Genomic DNA, 21,122 nt, shown 5'->3' with positions numbered 1-21,122 from the left:
CCACACAACTCTTATCAAAGTTTACCTTGAAGTTAGATATCTGCTCAAAGAGTTGTATTGTCAACTTTAGATTCCGAATCCAATTGAAGTTCCCTCCTTCACAGAAAAGGATAGTATCATCTGCAAACTGTAGAAGTGTTAAGGGAATCTCCTCCCTTCCTACTCTCCACCCTCTTATCAAATTCCTCGAGTCTGCTCTATGGATCAATCTCCCAAGCACATCAACAATCAGGGTGAAAAGAAATGGGGAAAGAGGATCTCCTTGTCTTAGACCTCTCAACGCAGGAAAGAAGTCAACCACAGTCCCATTCACCAGGATAGAATAATGACAAGTCCTAACACAGCCCCAAATCCACTTACACCACCTGTCTCCAAAACCAAAACTCCTCAACACCTCCATCAAGAAAGACCAATCAACCAAGTCATAAGCCTTCTCTAAATCCAATTTGCAAACCACTCCCTTCTTCTTTGACTTCCTAAAGCTCTCCAAGCTCTCATTTGCAATGAGAATCTGATCGGTGATCTGTCTTCCCTCCACAAAAGCACCTTGGTTGGGTGCAATAATAGAGGGGAGCACCTTCTTTATCCTGAGAGACAACACCTTTGCAATGATTTTGTACAAGCTAGTCACCAGACTAATAGGTCTAAAATCCTTTGGTTGAGAAGCATCTTTCTTCTTTGGGACTAAAGCAATGAAAGTTGAGTTCAAGCCTGGATTTATTACACCCCTCCTGTGGAACTCCTCAAAAATTGATCTAAGATCATTCTCCAAAATATCCCAACAGTCCTGGTAAAAGGCCATTGTGAACCCATCTGGACCCGAAGCTTTTGTCCCATCCATTGAGAATACTGCTTCCTTTACCTCCTTCATATCAAAACTTTTTTCTAACCACTCTCTCTTCTCTGCACTTAGAGTTGGCCTATCCAATCCCTCCAACCACACTCTCCCATTCACAGGCCTTCTAAAAATAGATTTGAAGTGGTTTACTAGAGCCTCTGCAATTTCTGTTGGGTGGGACAACACTGCTCCATCAACTTCCAAATTAGAGATGAAATTCTTCTTTCTCCTCCCATTTGCCACTGAATGGAAAAACCTTGTGTTTCTGTTTCCCTCCTTTAGCCACTTACACCTAGATTTTTGCCTCCAACTGATTTCCTCCTTAACCAAGATGTCCTCCATCTGCCTCCTCAAAACCCATCTCAACTTCCTTTCTTCCTTTCCAAAGGAACCTCTCTCTTCCTTCAAGTCCAAATCCTCGATTTGCTCCACCAGAACTTTTTTTCTCTCTTCTAATCTTCCAAACTCCAGCCTATTCCACTCCTGTAATTGTGATTTTAAGTATTGGAGTTTCTTGTGGAACCTCATTTCCTCCCAATCAACTACCAGATTAGCTTGCTCCCATCACTCTTTGATCTTCTCAATGAAACCCGGATGAGTCAACCACATGTTTTCAAACTTGAAAGGGGTAGGCCCAACTCCTCTTATTTCCTCCTTGACCAACACTATAGGCCAGTGGTCTGAAGTAAGTCTTGGGAGAGCCCTAGAAGTAATATTGCCCCAATGTTCCTCCCAATCTGTTGAGAACAAAAATCTGTTCAACTTAGAGCAAATTGGCCTTGATTGAAGGTTGGACCAAGTGAAGTTATTATTTAGGAAAGGAAGTTCTTTGAGTTCAAAAGAGTCCACAAATTGGTTGAACTTCCTCATACTTGTTGTCACTCAATGTCTGGGGTTGTTGGTTTCCTCTGTAAATCTCACTACATTAAAATCCCCTCCCACACACCAAGGTCCATCCCGAAGGCCTCTAATGTCACTCAATTCTTCCCATAATTTCTCCCTCTGCCTATAGTCATTGGGGCCATACACATTTGTTAGTACCCATTCGTACCCATCGTCCACCTGTCTGAACTTTAGGGAGACAGAATGATTTCCAATTAGCTCCTCCACACCTATGAGTAAATCTTCTTTCCGCAGGGTCACAATCCCTCTTGAGAAACCCCACGAGGGAGCAGCCACCCACTTTATACCCCTAGAACTCCAAACACTCCTTGCCCATCTGCAATCAAAATCCATTCTTTTGGACTCCTGAAGCATTACCACATCCGGATTAAGCTTCTTAATTACCTCTTTAATTGTCGCTCTCTTCCTAATGTTGCCCAACCCCCTCATGTTCCAACTTAGGATTCTCATTGAAAACTCTTAGCCTTAACCCTAACTCCTCCAAGAACTATTTAGACCCTTTTTTTCTAACCCCTTTCACTTCAAACTTCTTATCCCCCTCAATATCTCTTTTTAATCTCTCCACTTCACTTAGCTTTCTATTCTTCATCTTGCTGTCCTCTTTTTTTTGCATGTAGGCTTTTAGATCATTCGGGTTCTTCAACTTGCACCCCAACTTTTTCACAAACTCTGCAATTGACTCTTCCCCACTAGTTTCCTCTTTTTCTAAAGTTGCACTCTCCTCACTCCTAGGAAATTTCTTGTTCTTTCTCACATTACCTCCAACTACAACCCTTTCTGTCCCCTCCAAGCTCCCTCTCTGCAATTCCTTCCTCTCCACTTCACCCAAACGGCTCTCTAAGATTTCCCATATTTTTGTCTCTCTGCAAGTTTTCTCACCCACTTCCCCCCCTTGTAGACGCACTGTGGCTTTCAGACCAAGGGCTTCCGATTCTTGGTTGGGAAGAGAATCTAGAACAAGGGACACAGAGCGCTCATCAGTAGCCAAAACTGAATTGATAGAATTGAGGGATTTACCTGAGGCAGAGAAGTGAGGAGAGAGCATAGGCGAAGGAGTGGTAGTCACTTTCTTTTTTGAGAAATTAGAGCACTCTATCTCCCCGAGTTGGGGGAAGAAAATCCCTGTCGCTATATCAACACAAAGACCCCTTTCTGTATCCAAGTATGTACCTCTCTGTGAGGTACCCTTGTTCAGCTCTGAGAAGACCCGAGCTACCTCCTTTTCGGCCTCTTGCAAAGCGCTAGAATTAGAGAAGGGCTCAGCCAAATTTGGGTTAAGATCATTCACCCGCTCCTCCCCCTCCTCCTTTCCCTCCCCCATCGAATTCCCTATGAACAAACAATCCAGGCTGAAAGAATCCCTGTTCTGATCTTCAGATAGAGCTTCGTCTGCCGCACTGCTTAAACTCCCACAGGCTTCCGATCTTTCATCATAGTCAGAATCTGAGCCGCAGCTTATCCAACCTTGGTCAGCCTCTTCCTTCTCTTCTGTTCTAACTCTCAAATAGCGCGGGTTCGGGCGATCAGGAACGTTGTGTTTTTGCGCGTCGCTGACTGTCCGTCGGACCCAGCACAGAGGATGGCGTCCTTCTGCCTTGCTCGCCATCTGAGCCCCTCCACAGTCGAGAGGGCGAGACTTAGACAATGATAGATGAATGTTGCCATCTATCATCGCCCCATGCCTGCCCCGCCCCACATGACGACTTAAGTTGTCATGTGGGCTTTTAAAAAAACCACCCGAAGCCTGCCCCGCCCCACGTGAAGGCTCACCCACTGACCCGTCTGGTCCAGCCTTCCTTAAAGCCGGTTTAGACAAAGACTTTGAGTACAATCGAACCTTACCCATTTTAGCCACATCAGCATAAGATGGGCCACCCTCTTTAAACAACCCAACTTCAAAAAATTTGAATTAGAAGCCTTAATAGGAAAGCTTTGAGACTTGGGGCACCCCTGCGACTGTTCCCCTTCCTCTGTAGTTCGCCCACACACACCAGGCTTTCCCGCCAGCCCCTGAAGGTCACGTGTACACCAACCTGCAGACTCGTCATCTCCTTCAACCTCTGTTCGTCTTCCCTAAAGCGGGGCTTCATCTTCTGAAGCTAACCAGACCTTGTACCAGGCATCTTCTGAGAGAACTTCGAAGGCACGCTGCAAGTACTCCAGCTTGATCCCAGCAACCTTAAGTTCCACAGCTCTCAAGTTTCTTAAGTTAACCTCCAACAGAACTCCACCCAACGCTCTGACAATTTTCCTTAGTATTTGATCATTCCAAAGGTTGAAAGGAAGACCGAGAAGTTTGATCAAGAAACTGCCGACTCTAGATTCAACTTCGTTGCAAACTGGAGCCCAGTTCTGGACCTGAACCAAACTTCCCTCTACAAGGAATGTACTGAAATTCAGTTTCTTATTGCCAGTATCTAATAAAGCTTTCTTTTCAGCAAAAGGCAACAACACTACATCTTCATCTAAGCCCAACCTCTCTGCAACTACTTCTAAAACCTTCGTCCAATCTTCTATCACCCTGTCTGCCACTAGGACCATCCTCTTCTCCCAGCTCCCACTCCCTTCTTCCAAAGCTACTCGTCGGAGGACAGTCGAGCTAGACACCAAAACTTCAGGGTAATGCTTAAAGCAGGGCACCTGATTACACAGGACAGAAGGATTACAATCCTTCAAGCCAGGGACTTCTTCCACTCTCCCTTCGACCTCCAGAAGAAAAGCCTGAAGATTAAAAGCGAAGGAAGCCCACCCTCTCCGCTTCTGGCCTTCTGGAATACACAACACTTGCCTTTTGTTATTACCAAAGAGTTCGGTAACCATTATAAACCACCCGTTTCCATTCCTCTTTAGCACAGATTCGAACCTCTTACTCTCACAGGTCAACGAGTTTCTCCAACCTTCTTCCCGTAAAGAATTAACAGTTCCATCTACAAAACCTTTCAACCACACACAAGCCTCCTCCGGTAGGAGAATCGTCGCCCTGCTCCCTTCTCTGATTTTGAAGTGAACCTTCCCCTTTGTCCTTCCCTGCTCGAACAGGAAAGATTTGGTTTCAATGATCAACCCCAGTCTCCATTTCCCCGCCAGCTTGAACTTCCTCTCCTCTCCCATATTTTCTATTCCCCTACGAAGACCTCATATTTTCATTGCTATATGAACAACTTTTGTGTTGGTTATGATGTCTCTTGGGGTGGTTCTTTTGGTATGTGCTTTTGAGAGATGGGTTTCTTTTTTTCTTTTGGTTGATCTCTTATCACCTTTTTGTATTCTCATATAGTCACATGTCAGTGGACCTATCTTGGGATATGATACATAATACAACTCAATCATGAATATGTCACTCCTAGTGAGACTTACTGCCATTAAGTTGGCAGACCTTAGGATTCATCTAATTGGAAGAAAGTGTTCAACTAGATGATTATGTGTCATTATGGACATGTTTTTTCTTGATTGGCTTTTGAGTTTGAAAGAATTGAGGGACGGGCCAGCTTTCAGGTAACCTGTTTCGGACTGTTTTAGAATTTAAGGGTAGCTAACTGTATACGAAATTTCACTTGTAGAGGTTGTGTTTTTGCAGAGAATTTTATTTGTATATTATCTTTCTCTATTAAGTATTAGCCTGTTCTTTTATTACTATTTTCTTGTGGTCTTCAAAAAGCTAGTCTTATTATAGTTGGTAAAATTTGCATACAATGGAGGGTGAGGTTCTTCCACTTTCCCCTCTGATACTACTTTTCTTCTTCTTCTTTCATCATGTAGTTCCTTCAAGTTCTTGACAGCAGCTTTCCTTTTGTAGAGTATAGTGATGTTTCTGCTTATCGCCTATCTCTGTTGGAGGACACAAAAGCCATCAATCAGCTGGTAGAGTATTCTACCAATGCCCTAATTTGTTTTGTTCTTTTGTGAATCATTAGATGATTTTTTAGCATTTTTGATGGTTGACGCTGAAATACATGCAGAATACACTTATTCAAGAGGGGAAGGAGATGTCATCTGTACTGTATACATATCGCAGTTGTGTCAAAGCACTTCCTCAGGTTACTTTTAGATTTAATCTTGTAGCTGAAACTGCTTTACTTACTTTCTATAGGGACTTCTTTAGGCAGGAATGAAGGATTATTAGCTTATTAGCTTTCTTTGTTGAGCAGTGACAAATGTTTTTTGGTTTGAATCTCTTGTTAACTTTTTTGTTTTTTTCCTTTAATGGTCGGACTTGGACTTTTCTTGTGTTCTTGTATTCACTTTATTTTGACATATATACATGAATATTTATATATGTTAATATAATAATTTGATTGTTAGTTTAAAAAACTGAAAAAAAAACATGATGATATGGATTTCAAGTTACTTTCAGTTCAAATGATAGAAAGCTTAACCAACTAGATATGGATTTCATGTTAAAATAACAATTAATTGTACACTCCTTAATTTGTTTTTTCCCCTCTTTTCCACTTATACAAAGGTATGCTGTAACTCAAGTTTGAAACAATTATGCAGCTTCCCGATTCCATGAAGCAAAGTCAAGCAGACTTGTATCTAGAGACATATCAAGTTCTGGATTTGGAGATGAGTCGTCTACGTGAAATTCAGCAATGGCAAGCAACAGCTGCATCTAAAGTATGCCCTTTGAAGTTTTTGGTTTCTGAATTTTATGAAAATATAGAAACTTGCTTTCTTTATTTGATAATATTGAGAGTATTGGGTTGACTGGCCATCTTTATTCATTTGTTTCTCTCAGCTCTTGTTTAAATGGGGGGAACTGTGGTGCATTAAGTTTTACAAAAGTAAGGGTAATTTATCTTTTATTACTTAAAGGGTAATTTTCATTTCTTACAATATTTGGTATACTCATGTATCCAATCCCATATAGTTGGGACAATGCTTAGATGATGATTTTTTTTTAAAGGTAAAAAGAAAAATTTTATTAAAAGAAAAAGAGGAGATCTGGAACAAGCAACAACATGGTGTTAAGATAACACCCACCCATCAACAGAAAAAGCCAAAATACATCAAGAGCTTAAAACAGAGGGAAACCAAAGACGTCCACTTCCAAACAAGAGCAAACTTGAAGTCTTCTTCAAGCATTTCATCTTGTCCATCTCCTTCCTTGTTCCACGTTTCTCCTCCTTCCCCATATGTGAATTCTTCAAGCTCTCTTCCCTCTTGTTTTTTTCAAATGCTTCGAAAGCCTTTCTAACGAACTCCTCTCCACCCCAAAAAAAAGAATCCACCCTGACATCCCTATCAACCAAACATTAAATCTCCACTCCCTCCTTTCTCACCCGCATTGATTGATGAAGTTGCAATTAGGCCCTCCTTGTTGTCTTACCTTCCTCTTGTCCTCAACCTCTGATCTCGACTCCGAACCTTCCTCAGAAGCTGATGTTTGTTTAGATACTTAGGGATGCTGATTGGGGGAGCTTCAAATTTAGGTGCATTATGGAGGCCAATAGTGGAAAGGGTGGGGAGGAGACTGGATGGATGGAAAGAAAAATATCTATCTTTGGGGGGAAGAATAACTTTAATCAAGAGTGTCCTTTCAAGCTTACCAACTTATTACTGTCCTTACTAAAGATACCAACACAAGTGGCTGAAAGAATTGAAAAAAGTTCAGAGGGATTTCTCATGGGAAGGGGTATGCAGGGAAGGTGGGGGAAAGAAGTTCCATTTGGTAAATTGGGGGAAAGAAGTTCCATTTGGTAAAGGGTAAGGATTGTGATAAAGTTCAGATCTGTGTATGCTTCAGTTTCAGAATAAAAGAAGAGAAGAGAGAAAAAGAAGAATAGAGAAGAGAAGAGAGAAGAGAAGAAGACGTAGAAGAAAGACTTGTTCGAACTAGAGAACTCACTACTCTCTAGTCGGCCAGATTTATTTATAGTTTTCTAAATAAGAAGCACAATGACTATTGTGCCCCCACTTAAGTGTGGGACACATCACTTTAACTTAGAACATAATAGTAATTACATCCAACACATAACATAAAGTAAAGAGACTAGACTACCCTTCTATAGCCGACTCTAACACTCCCCCTCAAGCTGGTGAGTATATGTCATATAATCCCAGCTTGTTACATGTGTAATCCACTCTTCCCTGACTCAGCCTTTTGGTGAGCAAGTCTGCCCATTGATTTCGTATGTTCACATATTCTGTACTTATCACTCCACTAAGCACCTTTTCTCTCACAAAGTGGCAATCAACTTCTATATGTTTTGTTCTTTCATGAAACATTGGATTAAAAGAGATATGAGTTGCTGCTTGGTTTTCACAATATAGCTTCATAGGAGTGTCAATCGAGTACCCCATCTCCTCTAAGAGATTCTTCAACCACACTAGTTCACATGTGTGTGCATGGCTTTATATTCAGTTGCTGCACTACTTCTTGCTACCACATTATGCTTCTTACTCTTCCATGTCACCAAATTGCCCCCAAGAAAAGTGTAACACCTTGTAGTGGACCTTCTGTTAGATATGGAACCGACCCAATTAACATTAAACCTGTTCATGGGCCAGGCTTCGGGCCTGACTTTACACTATGTCGGGTTCGGGCCCATTCAAAATTTGGCAAAAGCCAAGCCCGAGCCTGGCCCATGAACAGGTTTGATCAACATCAATGTATCCCTCTACCTCAAGACTTCCTCCGCTTTTATATAACAAGCCACGACTTGGTGCTCCTTTCATGCATCACTACACTAACTGCAAATGAAATGTTGGGCCGGTTGATGGTTAGGTAGTTCAACTTACCTACCATCCTCTTATAGCTTTCGGGATCTTCAAACTCCTCACTTGCATCACTACTCAACTTGATATTCAATTCCATGGGTGTCTCAGCTGGTTTGGCACCCAACAACCCTGTCTCCTCTTGTAGATCAAGGACATATTTCCTCTGGTACAAAATAATACCATTTTTGGACCTTGCTACCTCTATCCCTAAGAAGTATCTTAGTTTACCATGGTCCTTTGTCTGGAAGTGATCATGCAAAAAGGTTTCCAACCTATCAATCCCCAACCTGTCACTGCCAGTAATAAAATATTATCTACATATACCACCAATAAAATCTTCCCAGCACTAGAATCATAACTGAATACTGAATGGTTGACCTACCATTGTTTCACGCCAAATTTCTTCACCACTTCACTGAATATGCCAAACCATGCATGGGGGGACTGTTTAAGTCCATAAATAGCTTTCTTGAGCTTACACACCTTACCATCCTCCCTCTAAGCAATAAACCCAAGTGGTTGTTCCATATACACCTCCTCAAGAAGATCACCATGTAAAAAGGCATTCTAGATATCAAGTTGAAACAAGGGCCAATCATACATAGCAGCTAGAAAGATCAAAACATGAACAAAACCAATCTTGGCAACAAGAGAGAAAGTCTCTGTGTAGTCAATGCCATATATCTGTGAATAACCTTTGGCAGTCAACCTAGCTTTCGTCCGCTCAACACTACCATCAGGTAAGTACTTGATAGTGTATACCCACTTACATCCTACAACATGCTTATTAGGAGGGAGAGTGGTGAGATCCTCTGTATGATTATGAGCTAGAGTTGTAAGTTTGTCTTCCATTGCTTGATGTCATCCTGGAGTGGTAACTGGTAAGGGCTTGCTGGACATCCTTAGGAACAGAAACAGAGGACAATAACGAAACAAACTGTTGATGGGAAGCAGAAAGGTGAGATATAAAAACATAACTAGAGATAGGATGAAGGGTACAACCATGTTTACCTTTCCGCAAGGCAATGGGAAGGTCAAGGTCAGATACATGGTTTGATAGTGGTTTGGACACAATTGTTGGATCCATCGGCGGTGAAGAAGTTGGAGGAGGAGCCGGTGTATGTCGATGCGTATAAACTTTCTGGATAGGTGGTCATTTGGTAGGAAGTTGCACCGGAGGCAAGGACTTAGCCGTAGCTGGAACAAGTGGAATGGGGTCCTCAACAGGAATTGGAAGCAGAATAGGAGAATAAGAGACATCCGGTCCAGAAAAAAAAAAAAACGGAACAGACTCAAAGAAAGTAACATCTGGACACACAAAGCAATGCTGGGAACTGAGATTATAACACTTATATCCTTTCTGAGTCTTAGAATAGCCAAGAAAGACACACTTAGTAGATCGTGCATCTAATTTGTCCAATCCAGACCCAAGATTATGAACAAAGCACACACACCCAAAAACCCTAGGAGTGAGAGGAAAATGAGGCAATGTCGGAAACAAAACAGAGAAGGGAGATTAACCATCAAGGATGGACATAGTCATCCGGTTAATAAGGAAGCAAGATGTAAGTACAACATCACTCCAGAAACATTTGGGTACATTCATATGGTGCAAAAGGGATCGAGCAGTTTCCAAGAGGTGGCGGTTCTTTCGTTCAGCTACCCCATTTTGCTGAGGGGTGTAAGTGCAAGAGGTTTGATGAATAATACCATGTTCTAAATATTGTTGAAAAGGTGTATAAAAAGATTCTCGGCCATTATCTTAACGTAAGATCTTAATATGTACACCAAATTGAGTGTGAATTTCAGCTTGAAACTTTTGGAAGATAGAAAATAATTCACTCATTTCTTTCATAAGATAAAGCCATGCCATCCTTGAATAATCATCGACAAAAATAACAAAGTACTTATAACCACTGTGTGACACTATTTTATTTGGACCCCAAATGTCCGAATGGACCAAAGAAAAAGGAATCGACATACGACTATCGACTCTAGGACTAAAGGGAACACGATGATGTTTCCCATTTTGACACGATTCACAATCCAAAGTAGAAAGATGACTCAATGCTGGAACAAGTAGCTTAAGAGCTTTAAGGGATGGATGGCTAAGTCTGTAGTACCGCTATAGAGGAGAAAGAGACGACTGAAGAGCTATTGACGAACCACCACCATCATCAAGATAATACAGTCCACTAGCTTCATGTCCTCTACCAATCTTCTTCCCCGTCTTGAGATCATAAAAAGCACAAAATGAGGGGTAAAATGTGATAGAGCAATTAAGAGACTTGGTCAATTTACTAATAAACATAAGATTAAAAGGGAATTTGGGAACATACAAAATTGATGACAAAGATAGTGAACCAGTGTTAACATTACCAATAATACATATGGAAGAAGTGGAACCATTAGCAAGAGTAACAGTGTGGGTTGCAGAGGATGAAGAAAGAGACGAAAATACACCTAGTCCCAGTCATATGATTGGAAGCTCCAGAATCAATGACCCAATGGGAGGGTTTGGATGCTAGACAAGCCATACTTGAGTGGGCAAGCATAGCTGTATTTTGCTGAGAAGTAGCTTGGAGCAACCTCTCATACTCATTATGTGGAACACTCATCATCTTTTGCCCGGAGGCATCTTTAGATGTAAGAGGTGTCTGATTGGCTTGCTGAATTTCTTGTCTCATACCACCACCACTAGCCATTGCATGATTTGCCCAGGTTGACGGTGGGCCATGTAGATCATAACAAAAACTGATAGTATGTCCTTCCATGCCACAATGTGTACACCTTCTCAAACCATTGTTACGTCCTCTACCACAGGCTCCCCCTGAATCTCGACTTGCAATACGCCCACCACCACGACTGTACATGAGTCCACCACCACCACCACGACCTGACTGAACTTCCCGAGTTCCTCTTCTACCACCACAACCTCCTCTTGTCACTACAAAGGCAGACCTATTTGATATGGGGGAGTGCTCCATAGGTCCAACTAAAATCCTCTGGAGGCGGGCAAACACCTCTTCAAGAGAGGGAGGGTAGACCCACCTAGTATCTGTGCTCTCATCGGTTCATATTTAGACTTCAATCCCACTAAAAATCTGTTTACATCAAGCTGTTCTCTCTGTTGTTGCTGAATTTTGATATCAGATGTAAGAGGGTGATACACATTCGGCTCATTTCTAAGGTTCCTCAGGCTAGCATAATACTCCTTTAGACTTTGATTACTCTGTTGCAGTAGAAGATCAAGACTGTAATCAGTCTTGAATCCTAATAGGTTTTAGGTTTGCAAAACAAAAGAAAAGTGAGAGAAAGGAGAGAGAATAGAAGAGAAACAAGAGAACACAAGTTGTTGAAAGGAGGGACAGATTCTAAACAGATCTGCCGCCGCCACTCTCTTAAAATTTATAGGTTATGTTTAGTACATAATGGAAAGGACACATCTGCCCTTAGTACTTACATAATAAATAAAGTAAATAAAAGCTGAAATAAATAACAACTGAATTAGCAAACTGACTCAAACTACACTACTATAACTGAAACAAATAACTACACTGCTGTCCTACGAACACAATGGGGACCATTGCAGTGGGGTCCACATCAGTGTTCTCTACACTCCCCCTCAAGTTGGGAGTAGATATCTATCATTCCCAACTTGGATAGGTCTGTCTCTAACTTCTTCCATGGTACAGCCTTGGTGAGGATATCCGCGAGCTGCATATTAGATGTGATGTACGGAAGACACACTTCTTGTGATGTGACCCTTTCTCGCACAAAATGTCGATCAACTTCGATATGTTTAGTTCTGTCATGCTGCACTGGGTTGTGGGCTATATTAATAGTTGCCTGATTATCACAATACAACATTAAGGGCTTTTCATAGTCAATACCCAACTCTTCAAGTAGTGACCTCAGCCATTCCATTAGCCATTGACCTGTATTCCGCTTCAGCACTGGAGCGGAAAACAACACTCTGCTTCTTACTCCTCCAAGAGACAAGGTTACCTCTCACCAGGGCACAATATCCAGAGGTAGATCTTCTGTCATCAACACTTCCAGCCCAATCGACATCTGTATAGACTTCCACCCTCATGCGATTATTGTTCTTGAGCAATATACCTCTACCCGGGCATCTCTTCAAGTATGCTAATATTCTCTCTACCGCAAGAAGATGAGAAGTTCTAGGGGAATGCATGTACTGGCTAACAACACTAACTGCATAGCTGATATCCGGCCGAGTGAATATAGAAGCTTTCCAACCAACCGTTGGAACATAACTTTGTCTTCAAGAGGCTCCCCACCCTCTGCACTAATCTTGTGATTTTGTTCGATGGGTGTATCAGCTGGCTTAACACCCAACTTTCCAGTTTCCGCCAACAGATCTAGAACATATTTTCTTTGAGAGATAAAAATCCCCTGCTTGGATTTAGCAACCTCAATACCCAAAAAGTACCATAGTGCACCAAGATCTTTCACCTCAAACTCTTGATGAAGGAGCTGTTTGAGGGACTCAATCTCATGACTGTCATTTCTTGTCACCACAATATCATCAACATATACTGCTAGTAGTGTCAGAGAGGACTCCACCCTCTTGATGAATAGTGTATGATCTGACTGGGCCTGTACATAACCAAACTTTCCAAGGGCTAATCTGAACCTATCAAACTAGGCTCTAGGTGACTGCTTCAAACCATACAATGCCTTGTTCAGTCAGCAAACCTTCTTACCTGTCTCTGTATCATAGAATCCAGGAGGCAATTGCATGTAAACCTCTTCTTGTAAGTCTCCATTCAGAAAGGCATTTTTAACATCCATCTGAAACAGGGGCCAAGAATGATTTGCTGCAAGGGATAACAGAACTCGGATGGTGGTCATCTTGGCTACTAGGGCAAAGGTCTCCAAGTAGTCTATACCATAAGTCTGAGTGAACCCCTTTGCAATCAGCTGGGCTTTGTACCTTTCAATAGAGCCATCAGCATTATGCTTCACAGTGAACACCCATCTGCATCCCACCGGTTTCTTTCCTTTTGGTGGGTCAACCAGTGCCCAAGTATTATTCTTCAACAGGGCATCCATTTCGATTTGCATTGCATCTTTCCATTCTGGAACTGATAAGGCTTCTTGCACTGTTCTTGGAATAGGGACATCAGCAATGGAAGTGAGATAGGACCGGTAAGATGGTGACAGACGATCATAGGATAAGAACTGTGAGATGGTGTGAGCTGTAGAAGTGGTGCAATGTTGTTTCCCTTTGCAAATGGCAATAGGAAGATCAAGGTCATCCACAGGAGGGGAAGTGGCAACAGTGAGAGGTATCTCAGTAGGCTCTGGATCTGGAGCCGCAAAAGGAACTGGAGCTGGCCGGGACTGCCGAAGACTAGGATCAACCTGCCTGCATCGCCTGTGATAGACTCTCAACTCCGGCTCCCTCTGACCACCCTCACCACTACAACCTTCATTACCCAGTGGAATAGGTAAAGGAACAACCCCACTTCTACCAGCCCCACTTCCACTCTCACTGCTCTCCCCCTGAGGAAAAAAACTCAAAACAGCCCCACTCTCACTGCTCTCCCCCTGAGGAGAAACCCTAGGATAATAGGGTGTCTCCTCAAAGAAGGTGACATCCATGGAGACAAAACGTTTCCCTGAAACCGGATCATAGCAGCAGTAACCCTTTTGAGTTTGTGCATAACCAAGGAAAATGCATTTGGAGGCCTTAGGTTCAAACTTGGAATGATGAGGCCCGAGAAGCTGAACGAAACAGGTACAACCAAAGGTTTTAAGGGGAACAATGAACAACTCCTCGTCTGGGTATAGAAGGGAAAAGGGGGTTCTCATATCAAGGACCCGGGAAGGAACTCGATTAATGAGATAAACTGCCGTGAGGATAGCATCACCCCAGAAGCGAATAGGTACATTGGAGGTAAACATAATGCTTCTAGCCACCTCCAAAATATGCCTATTCTTCCTTTCGGCAACGCCGTTCTGCTGTGGTGTATAAGGGCAAGTGCTCTGGTGAATAACTCCATGGATAAGAAGGTAGGAGGTCAATGGCTGAGCAAAGTATTCATTTGCATTATCAGATCTAAGGACTTTGATTTTGGTCCCAAACTGAGTGAGAACCATCTGATGGAAGTTTTGGGTCAGAGTAGGAACCTCATCCCGAGAACGCATAAGATAGACCCAAGAAAAACGGGTATGGTCATCAACAAACAGTAGAAAATATCTGTACCCACCCATAGAAGAGATATGATATGGCCCCCAAACATCAGTATGCACAATATCAAAAGAGGAATTACTCATTTTATTACTTAAAGAATAAGAGGTTCTACAATGTTTGGCAAACTCACAACTCTCACACCTCAACTTTGATAACTCAACAGACTCAAATAAAGCAGGAAACAGACTCTTCAAAGACTTAAAAGACAATTGACCTAATCGGTTATGCCAAAGCATAACCAAACTCACACTCTGGGAAACAAAAGACTTCTTATCCACTGACTCCTCCCGACGAGAACTCTCTCCAAGCAGATAGATACCGTTCGTCTCACGGCCAGTCCCAATCACCTTCCTCGTCTCCAAATCCTGAAAAACACATCGGTCAGGGAAAAAGGTTACTGAACAGTTCATGTGTTTGGTAATACTACTAACTGAAAGCAGGTTAGTATCAAGCTTAGGAACATGCAAGACAGAAGATAAAGAGATAGTATCCGATAGCTTGATGTCCCCCTTGCCCGAAATGGGAACAAGAGAGCCATCAGCAATGGATACTCTATCTCGGCCAGAGGACAAGTGATAAGAAGTGAACAAAGATGGCAAGCTAGTCATATGGTCAGATGCACCTGAATCTATTACCCAACAGTGATCAGTATTACCTGGAGTTGAACCATGGTAAGTTGAGGCTCGAGTACCTGAATGTGCAAATGCAGATGTGGCAGGAGCTGATGGTGACAGATGGCTGAGCTGAACTCCAAACTTCCTTTTCCAACTGTATGAGGACAGCCCGAACAGTAGCTAAAGTCTCTAGGGATGTGCCTGATGAGGATGTTGAATCAGTGTTCACTGCCATATGAGCATTACCCTTCTTATTTCTTAGTTTTGCTGGGACTAAGTGAGGATGTAGCTTCCAACAAGTATCTTTTGTGTGCTTGGGTTTCTTGCAATGTTCACATACCAGATCCCGTTTATCTTCCTTCTTCCGGTCCCTTTCTGAGTCACCCCCTGGCTTAGGTTTAATAGCTGTCAAGGTTGGGAAAGAGGGCTGAGGCCGCATCATGACTTTTCTCTTGGTCTCTTCACTATGCACCAGGGAGTATGCTTGAGAAAGGGTCACACTATCTCTTGTCAATATCTGTTGTCGCACAATGTCATATTCTGAATTCAAACCAGCCAGAAACTCAAATACCCTATTCGTCTCGACTTGCTTTCTGTGAGTCTGTGCATCTTTGGGACTCTCCCACTCAAGGGTCTCTAGATGGTCAATCTCATGCCACAAGGATTTCAAGGTAGAGAAGTAGACAGAAACTGGCTTCTCTCCTTGTTTAAGGCTGTTCACCTCACACTTCAGTTCATAGGCTCTGGCAACATTAAGGGGTTGGGAATATGTTTCTTTCACAACATCCCATATCTCTTTGGCTGTCTTTGCCCACAAGTAATTTCGGCTGATATGTGGCTGCATAGAATTACACAGCCATGCCATAACCAAATAGTTCTCTTGAACCCACTTGGTGTATGTTGGGTCCTCCTTGGAAGGTTCTTTCACATCTCCCAAGAGGTAACCCAGTTTTCCCCTTCCTCCAATAGCCATCATGGCTGATTGAGCCCACTCCAAATAATTTGACCCATCAAATCTCATAGTTGTAATCTGAAACCCGGTTTTAGATACACTACCATAACCGTGGTTTCCAAAACTACTTTCTCCCTGACCCTTAAACTCCATCTTTGATCAAGATTCAATGGCTACAAACTGTTAGAGCCACTATACCAGAAAACAGAGTCAAACAAGCAAGTCTGGAATCTGATCCGAAACCAACACAAATCTGATCTGATCCGATCTGAAACCAACCCAAATCTGATCTGAAATCAATCGCCTATCACAGTATATGCAAGAAATCAACTCAAATCTGATCTGAAATCAATCGGCATGCACAGTACCAGGCAGCCTATCAATCTGAGATGCTATTTTCTGAAATCACTACTGTGGGGCCCACTGCTGCGAGAGCAAAATTAGGGTTTCAACTATAGGTCTGAAGTAAGTGCTCAGCTGCACTCTCCAAGCAGTCCGCACAAGTGGGATTTGTCGTAAGGCAATATGAAACCCTAAAAACTAATCACCTTTAAAGAGGGGGGTTCGACCCAACAGTCAAACCCTAGAAACAAACTTAAACACAGTTCGGCAAGCCAAACCCTAGAAACAAACTTGAACACAGTTCGGCCCCTCTTTCTAGATAGGTCCAACCTATCTCGACTGATTGCAGTCTCTGAAACTCAGTAAAAAAAACTTACTTATGTACTTCGGTTTACTGTTTTCTAGGGTTACCTGAACCCTAACCTTCGCTGCCTCTTCCTGATTACCAACTCTCTACAAGCCGCGGCAAGTCTTCAACTGCTGCGAACCTCTTCTGGTAATCTCCAAGATTCAGCCACTGAAAACTTCTTCAAAGCTTCCAGCCCTAGCTAGTCCTCATGTGGTCGGCTGGACTAGACACACATGAGAAGCCCTAGATAGGCTCTGATACCAAGTAGAAGATCAAGACTGTAATCAGTCTTGAATCCTAATAGGTTTTAGGTTTGCAAAACAGAAGAAAAGTGAGAGAAAGGAGAGAGAATAGAAGAGAAACAAGAGAACACAAGTTGTTGAAAGGAGGGAAAGATTCTAAACAGATCTGCCGCCGCCACTCTCTTAATATTTATAGGTTATGTTTAGTACATAATGGAAAGGACACATTTGCCCTTAGTACTTACATAATAAATAAAGTAAATAAAAGCTGAAATAAATAACAACTGAATTAACAAACTGACACTGCTATAACTGAAACAAATAACTACACTGCTGTCCTACGAACACAGTGGGGACCACTGCAGTGGGGCCCACATCAGTGTTCTCTACAGTTGCAAATTAAAATACTCTTGATAGAGCTAGTATACTCTAGTAGTATTGTCCAATCTTGAGTAAAGCTTTTTTGCATGATCCCAAATCTCCTTGGCTGTGCCTAAGAACATGAAATTCAAACTAATCTTAGGTTCCACCGTTCCATGCTATTCCATAACTTGGTCATAATCTGTGCATCTTCTTGTTCCCAATCACTATACTCTGGAGAATCAACCGAGGGTTTATCTTCTCTCACATGCTTCACCTTCTTCTTAGCTCTAAGAAAAACTTCAACAGATTTAGCCCAAGGCATGTAATTCTCTCCATTCAGTTTAATAGAGGTCATCTGCACATTCAAATAATTAGGGAGAATCATAGCAGACTTGTGCTCACTAGACCTGTTCATGGGCCAGGCTTGGGCTTGGCTTTTGCCATAATTTGAAGGGGCCTGGCCCGCAGCCCGAGCCCGACACAGTGTAAGTCAGGCCTGAAGCCTGGCCCATGAACAAGTCTAGTGCTCACTACTGTCTCCCATAGCTGCCATAAAAAATTTTCCTTTTTTTTCTTCTCACCCTACCTTATTAATGATCACCACACTACACTCCTACGGCTGACTATTACTGAACCATTTACTGTACAGGTTTCAGCAATAGTAATCACCACTCTTCTCCACTTTTGACACCACAAAAAATCAGAAATTGCTTCCCATACACTTCACACACGTGATACTAGGTCTGCAATACATCGGGAATTGCTTCCCATTATAATCTCATGCAACCCACCTATCTGAACTGCACAAGTTAGACTCAAACCTGTCAGATCACTAAACCACTGTAAACAGCCCTCTTCGATCCATCAATTAGAGGATTTTCTACCAACCACCTGAAACCACCACAACAAAACCAATTGGAGGCATTAAAACCTCCAGAAGCAAAAAACGACCACTCCTTTTTATCCCTTTTGTCAAACTCCAAGTGACTGAAGAGAAACCTACAAAATACTAGATTGGGAGGTGCAGAAATCTGGGCAGATCTGAACTGATCTATAATGGCTCTGATACCATGATAAAGTTCAGATCTGTGTATGCTTCAGTTTCAGAATTAAAGAAGAGAAGAGAGAAAGAGAAGAAGAGAAGAGAAGAGAGAAGAGAAGAAGAGGTAGAAGAAAGACTGGTTCGAACTAGAGAACTCACTTCTCTCTAGTTGGCTTGATTTATTTATAGTTTTCTAAATAAGAAGCACGATGAGTATTGTGCCCCCACTTAAGTGTGGGGCACATCACTTAACTTAGAACATAATAGTAATTACATCCAGCACATAACATAAAGTAGAAAGACTAGACTACCCTTCTATAGCCGACTATAACAGATTTTAATTTTCATTTCTTCTAATGTTTTGATATTTAAGGGGTTCTGGTCAACTGGGATAGTCTTTTACTATCCAGTTTGGCAGTTTTATTTCTTTCAAGGTATGACTGCTATCTCTTCTCAGCTTTCTTCTCTTTTCTTATACCAGTTACTTGGCCTTTTTAATACATAATGTGAATCTTACTTGAGAAAGACGACAAAAGAATATGCGGCCTCATCCCCCAGACATGAAGGAATGGAAAAAGTTACATATAGATGCTTATTTTTGGTAGACTATCCTATAAGTTGGTCAAAGAACAAGTTAAAATAAAATTTATTAAAAGAATAAAGAATATAGAAGAAGGGTGACTAGAAATCGTTTATCAAAAAGAAAAGGGTGACTAGAAGTCACTCGAGAGAAGAAAGAGAAAACCCTTCACCCACCACAAACAATTAAAGCAATCAAAATCCACTGATGAGCAGTCCATTGTGAACAACAAACAAATTTTAGAAGAAAAAATTCATACGAAAAGGACTCGTGTGTTTTACAGTAGTCAGTTAGGGTTTTTGAAGGAAAAGAGAAGGGAGGAGAGAATTAGAGAAAAATAAGGAGAGTGGAATGACGAATACAGTCCTCATTTCTCATCTTTTATTACTAATGAGAAAGAAAGGAAAAAATAATACACAAATACCATTAGCTAAGGCTTAAGATGTAAGAGTAGTAAACCCAAACAACTCAAACATGGACTAATACCATTCCCTTCCCCCTCAAGTTGGAGCATGCCCAGGTTGCTATGAAGAGATGTCAATTGTGGTTTGCCAACAGCCTTTATTGAAAATTGAAATATATCTAATCAATCATATATGTCTTCCAAAATGGGAAATATATTTCCTTTTAGAGATAACCTTCTCATGGATATAGTGCTGGTCACCTTCAATGTGCTGGATTTGATCATGTTGCACTGTATTACGAGAGATGCTGATAGTTACCTATTATCATAGTACAAGTTCATTGGACTTTCTACAGGACTTCTGAATTTCTTGAGCAGCATCTTTAACCAAAGCAACCAATGAGCTCCAAGTGCCATAACTCTATACTTGGCTTTAGCACCGGATCTTGGCCCAATTGTTTTTTTTTTTTGCCTCTGTCAAGTAATCAGATCTATCTGTCCTATTAATGGGGCAAATTTGAGCCCCCAAACCCTTGCCATGTGGCCCATAATAAAATTCTCTTTTGGGCAGATTTTATTAAAAGATTGGAACTTCAATGGCCAATGTTTCTTGTGAAAACTAATAAAAGGTAGGGCAGATGGTAGGTGTGGACTGAAGCATTACAAAGGGTCTCTTACTGGGTGGATGGCATAGATTGGACGCGTCATCCCTCCATCTAGTAGAAATGTAGCATGTGAACCTTTTTTTCTTGCAATAGTTATGTAATCAAGCTTCTGTTTTGTCTAATGCAGCTGGCAGCTGATATGCAACGCTTTTCCAGGCCTGAGCGACGCATAAATGGCCCTACAGTAACTCATCTTTGGTTTGTCAATATCCCCCCTCTTGTCATATTGTGTTGAGTGTTAATGTTAGGATTTTGAAAGATTTGTCATTTTATTTTTATTTACCATTATTATACAATTCCTTTTGAAGATAAAGTAAAAAATTTTATTAAACAAAAGAAGGTACAAAGAAAGGTGATATGCAATCACCCAAGGGAAATGAAACACACAATGAAATCCAAACTAAAATAAAAACAAAACCTGGCCAAGCCAAACACCCCAAACAGGCCAACCCCTTACAAAAGGAAACAAAAGCGATACAAAACAAACAATGAGATCCCGATCATCAAAGTTTAAAATGTCAATGTCGGTCATCCAAATATAAGAAACATGTTGGAAATGTCAGAAATATCGTATGGAAATATTATAAAAATTATAGACATGGTGGAAACATTGTAAAATATGCAAACTATAGAATGATATTTTATGAAATGACAAAAGAAGCATAAGCACACCTTTTAAAATTATTATCTTGTTCCAAATTATTAAACAAAACTAAGAAACTAAGGTTGTAGACAAAAGAATATGTTCTGAAGTTGCCTTGTAAACCTTAAGCTTTAGAACTTCATGATAGAATTAGTTAAAGCAAAATTTAAACTCATAGAAAATGTAAATGGTTGTAATAGATCAACCAAATAATCTATTACATAAACAAAAACTATTATTTAA

The 21,122-nt window shown here is 41.4% G+C and overlaps 1 protein-coding gene across 2 annotated transcripts in view; it reads left to right on the top strand.

Annotated features, from left to right (window-relative positions):
• The window catches only part of PIR121 (transcription activator), a 172,341-nt gene that overhangs the window by 7,706 nt on the left and 143,513 nt on the right, over positions 1–21,122 (top strand). For both annotated transcript variants that reach the window (XM_088894769.1, XM_088894770.1), the window contains exons 4-7: positions 5,538–5,602; positions 5,701–5,778; positions 6,239–6,358; positions 20,364–20,434. In XM_088894769.1, the coding sequence (XP_088750895.1) occupies positions 5,538–5,602; positions 5,701–5,778; positions 6,239–6,358; positions 20,364–20,434 (334 nt within the window). The remainder of the gene's footprint in view (positions 1–5,537; positions 5,603–5,700; positions 5,779–6,238; positions 6,359–20,363; positions 20,435–21,122) is intronic.

The sequence above is a fragment of the Nelumbo nucifera genome, chromosome 1 (genome assembly GCF_055504915.1).
Source record: "Nelumbo nucifera cultivar China Antique chromosome 1, China Antique-T2T, whole genome shotgun sequence".
Lineage (NCBI taxonomy): Eukaryota > Viridiplantae > Streptophyta > Magnoliopsida > Proteales > Nelumbonaceae > Nelumbo > Nelumbo nucifera.
This window is presented reverse-complemented; position numbering and strand designations above follow the sequence as displayed.